Source organism: Montipora foliosa, chromosome 4, assembly GCF_036669935.1.
Source record: "Montipora foliosa isolate CH-2021 chromosome 4, ASM3666993v2, whole genome shotgun sequence".
Classification (NCBI taxonomy): domain Eukaryota; kingdom Metazoa; phylum Cnidaria; class Anthozoa; order Scleractinia; family Acroporidae; genus Montipora; species Montipora foliosa.
In genome coordinates, this window is record NC_090872.1 from 24123267 (window position 1) to 24128098 (window position 4832).

General features: G+C 41.6%; 1 protein-coding gene across 1 annotated transcript in view; it reads right to left on the reverse strand.

Annotated features, from left to right (window-relative positions):
• Nucleotides 1–795: 795 nt before the first annotated feature.
• Nucleotides 796–4832, reverse strand: part of LOC137999118 (uncharacterized) — a 15081-nt gene continuing 11044 nt past the window's right edge. Inside the window, exons 6-9 of the mRNA XM_068844957.1 lie at nucleotides 4180–4425; nucleotides 3645–3817; nucleotides 3270–3432; nucleotides 796–1820 (exon numbers count right to left, since the gene is read on the reverse strand). Of these exons, the coding sequence (XP_068701058.1) occupies nucleotides 1128–1820; nucleotides 3270–3432; nucleotides 3645–3817; nucleotides 4180–4425 (1275 nt within the window). The 3' untranslated portion in view covers nucleotides 796–1127. The remainder of the gene's footprint in view (nucleotides 1821–3269; nucleotides 3433–3644; nucleotides 3818–4179; nucleotides 4426–4832) is intronic.

The following is a 4832-nucleotide window of genomic DNA, read 5'->3' on the forward strand; positions in this document are numbered from 1 at the left end:
GAAATCTAGTTTGTTTGTTTTTTTATTTACTTGTTCGAGCAGGTTGAAGTATTGGCAGCTATTCAGCTGATGTGGACCTGCTATACCCACCCACCCACCCATACACTCACAAAGGACAGCCACAACACCGCAAATAAGGCTCATTTTTCTCATTTCACGGAGTTGTCAGGACCAAAACAACCACCAAATGGACCAAAATTGTAAAGCACGTGCATTGCGGGTACATCCTTTTGCATTGCTTCAAAGCGTTCCCGTAACCGTCGTCGTCGTCGTCGTCGTCGTCGTAAGACCGAGAACGACAAAGAAATGTACTAAAATGCAAAGCGCACGCGCAGGCGGGCAGACCCATTGTTGTTTGTCTCATTTTAACACGGTTTGTGGCGTTCTCGCTGTTATGAACGCCGTCTTAGCGTAATATCCATATTAAACAACCTGTTCTGTAGGGCTGCTGCTGCTGAAAGCCTCCCAATAGTAGCAGAAAAGAACTAGATTCACTTTTACAAAGATTGCAAACGGCCAATCGCTGTTGGTTCGTCAGAGAACTGTCAAAAACCTCGTCCTCTTTTTTGTGTCCGAAGTATTTTCTGACGCGCAAGTTTTGCTGGTCCATTCGTTCAAGCTTATGCAGCTGCTATATACACAAAAACTGCACGCATAATTTACGCACGTGGAAGAAGTTTTGTCATTCTAGGCTCGGTTGTTCGAAAGCCGATTAACTTAATCCAGGATTAGCGTAAATGTTTGTTTCATTTTTCAACTTGTTGGTGAGAGTTTCTTTCGTTTATTTTTGTTTTTCAAGACTAACTTCTTCTAATGTAAAGTTTCTTCCGAATATCAGCGTTGAACAGCATTTAGGAGTACAAACATTAACTCCTTAGTTAAGTTTTAAATTAACGTTAATCGGCTTTTAAACAACGGGGCCCAGTATATTATTGGTCGATAAATAGCCTTCTGGCGCTTCTTTTTCCGCAATAAAACTAAAAAAGTCGAAATTTTCAAGTTCCCATCGAAAAGCTCTAAAAAATGCCCTAATATTATTTTACAGTGAAAATTAAATGAATAGACAGTAGCTAACACGGCAGATATGCACGCTTTCGTGCCCATCACGTGCAGAAATGCAAAACTCGTTATGGCGGAGCAGGAAGATCATCAGAGCGAGGCTGGCCGATTGCATACTGTTGTAATATTTCAGGGGCCGTCTTGTAGGCTGATGGAATATGAAGGACAATAATCTTGTCTTTGTCGAGCTCAAAATGTACGAAGTCCTCTCTGTTTAACAGAGTGGGGTCTTCTTCAACCCCTGAGTTCCCTTCATTTGTTGGCGCCGATGAGAAAAAAGACTCTGGCAAACATGAATCTTTTTCGAAATCTTGCTTGCTCCGTTGGGATGAAGAGCGAGCGCAGTCTGTTAAAGAGTCCACGTCGCCGTCACAGCCAGAGCTGCCTCCTCTCTCATTGTCCTTTTTCTTGTCTTCCAGGGTTTTAATTTTCGCGAAGGAGCGGGTGTCCGAGTCATCAACACCGCCCACCTCTTTTAGAGGAATCAGATTTTCAGTCTGCCTCTGGCTCGTGGAACAGTTTTTCACGCTTAGATCAGTTTGTTTTCGAAGAGTACTGTCGTCTAGGCAGTTCTCCGTTATCAAAGTTATCTCAGATTTTGCTCCAGGACTGCAACAGTCTTCCTTTGTGCTAAAAGGCTTCGTTATTTGATCCAGTACGGACGCAAGATGTCTTAGATTTAGAATCGGAATTCCGTTCACCTTGAAAAGTTGCAGATTTGCCATTGTTTCGTAGCCTGTGGTCAGCTCCGAGGCCAGAACCTAGGACAAAAGTTTATAGGAAAAAAACAAGCTAAAAGGGGCTGTGTCACGCAAAATGATGTAATTTCATGATACCCAAAATGCACAAAAAGTAAAATGACCACTTAAAACTGTTGAACAACATAAAAGAAATACAGCAAGAGGAAATAGAAGCATGGATGGACACAAATTGACAAGATTGACACAGATTGCATTTGGGTAATATTAAAAAAAAAAGACGGCCCGACGTTTTTTAAGTCAAGCGATTACTACACGAAATACGAAGTCTCCAACTTGAAGTCATTGCTGACACTTTAGAGAGACTTGGCATTGCGTTTCCGTGAAACGACAAAAAACGGCAGGCTGCTACCAGATAATTATGTCCAGAAATTCCGCTAATAGGCCGAGTTCGATATATCCATATTCAAGAACGGCTACGAGCCTTCATGGTCAAGTTTCACGACTCAGTTCAAGGGAGAGTTCTAAACGAAACAATATTCGAATGTAACCATAGCGCCTCGTAGCCATATATCGAACTTGGCCTATTTAATGCAAGGAGATTTCAATAAGCGTGGTGTCTCGGAATACAGACTATTAACGTCACAAAGTGTCTCCCAAATGCTGCTAATCAAGGAAGAACAAGCAGCTGCAATTGCCCTTAGAGCGGTTTTCAATTGAGTGTCGAAAGTAATTAGCGAATTGCTTTGGTTTATGATTAGTTCACTCAGTGATTGGTTCAAAGTTCTCGCGCCACTTTCTCAACCAATCAGAAGTGAAACCAAAACCAATCGTGGCTCGCGAGAGCACATTTTCCCGCGTTTTGTGTCGGCTACGTGTAATTACTTCGAGTTTTGATTGGTTTACTAGATAGTCTCCGTCCTTTTTGATTGGCCAAAGTAATTACTTTGGTTTTGGTTTTACGACACTCGATTGTAACTCGCTTTATTGTTGGAGATAACGATACTGAATTTTCGTTACGTCACCCATAAGTTATTAATATGCCAACCAGAAGCTGGTTGGCTGTTGAAACAATAACTTCTTTTGTTCCGTGTTTGGCCAATTTCAATGTCAAAAGAAATGTGACGTCAATGTTTGTAAACAAGAAATATCGCTATAGGTAGCAAATGGACATTTCGTGTCGGATGTCAACATTGGGCATGCATCTAATGGACAATTTCCGAGTTCCCGTTTGTCTCGGTTTCGAAGTGAGTCTTGGTGCTCAACTATTAAAAGGGGAATGAGTTTGATTTGCATAAGAATACGCAACTCATTTCCATCTGAATGGTTGTGCACCAGGACTCACTTGGAAAGTGAGGCATGCAGCAACTCGAAAATGGGCTATTGGGTGCATTTCTCAGAGGACATAAGTGCGAGATTTTAAAACCAATCACAAGGTGTAGAAAGCGAAACTAGCGAAATCGCGAACTTCCTTAACGTCACATTTTAAAAACCTGTCTATTAAACTATTACCTGACTCAATAAGATAACCTCTTGTCCTGTTTTATTCAAAATGCCGTACAAAACGCGGTCGCACAGTCTTATGGGGGCTTTTCGTGCCCAGTCCTTTCCGTACTGATGCTGCATATAGGGCTGGGAAAGAGACACGAATACCAAGCCAGCATACACCAGGTAGCTGACGGAGATAAAAGAAAGTACATAAAAGTCAATGAAAAGAAAAGAACTATTTGAAAAAATTAATTATGCCTGTGCGTTACTTCTACAGACCTGAAATTCCCCAAGAACATACGAACAGGGAAATATTTTGTAGGACAGCTACAAGCTCACTAAAAGAGCGTTTAAAGCACATCTTTGCGTGCAGGTTTACAAAGTTACAATGGTCATTACCTGGGCCTCTTGTCATAGAGCTGCGTCGGTACAAGCGAAGTGACTAAGTCCAGTTTCACCTCCACCGTCATAACATGCCCCTGTCTGAGAATCTTCAACTTACAAATGTCACCCAGAAACATCTGCGACAATTTGTAATCAAACAAAATGCGCTCATTTCCTCGAAAATGTACCTGTATGAAACACAAATATGTTAGAAGAAGAAGAAGATTGATTGACCATTGTAGGACTGGTGAAGAAGGAGAAAAAATTGACGGCGGACGAACGGATTTAACTGGCTTAAAGAGATCTTTTCATTGTCTGAAATTTACACGTACACTGTAAGGTTTTTCTGTCCCACACCACAAACCAGGGGATCTTAGAGAGAGCTACCTTAGCTTTTTTCTCTGTCGAAAAAGCAAGCAAATGCAACGACGAGGAGTTCCTCTCTAAGAACAAAATATCTGCCTTTGATTTGACAAAATAACAGAGAACTTAAACGCTGAACCCAAACGTTGATTCCGAAAGTTCTGCATAAGAGCCGTTAAATTCTTACCGTGCCGTTATCTGCAATCACTTCCTCGTCCACAGCCATGAGTACATCGCCTCGCTTTAGCATAAGGCTGCAGCTAAACAGCGGAAGGACCTTGGTTACAAGAACACCGGTCTGATCCGCAGACAACTGAAAGTAGTTGCGCATGTGCTCACTTTCGATTGGCTGCCATTTGATTCCCAGGCGACAAAATCCATTGTACATGTTGCTTTTTTCGATGTCATCCAAGAAGTGTGTTATAACAGTGACCTAGAAGGATTTTAGATAACGTTTCACATATCGCTTTATCACAACATAACATAATTTTTCAGGTGTCTATCAGACAGAAACAGTCCAGATAAGTGCGATTACTTCAAATATAATAGATATATTTTTTACTCGGGTGGAATTTTTACAAATGGCAGTATTTATACTACAGGACGTCTTAGCCTTCGACGACCAGTAGGGAGCCAAGAACGACACAAATGTGCATATTTAGCAGGCAAAAACAATAGCTTTGCACGCCCTGCACGTGCGTTTTTCACTTCTGTCCATTTCTTTGCCGTCGTCAGCAAAACAACAACGTGAAAAAGTCAAATTTGAGGTTTTATCAAGGACGTCAGCACTTGAGGTTAAATTTCATTTTCTTCCCTAAATTGAGTGCCCTTCCGACGAGT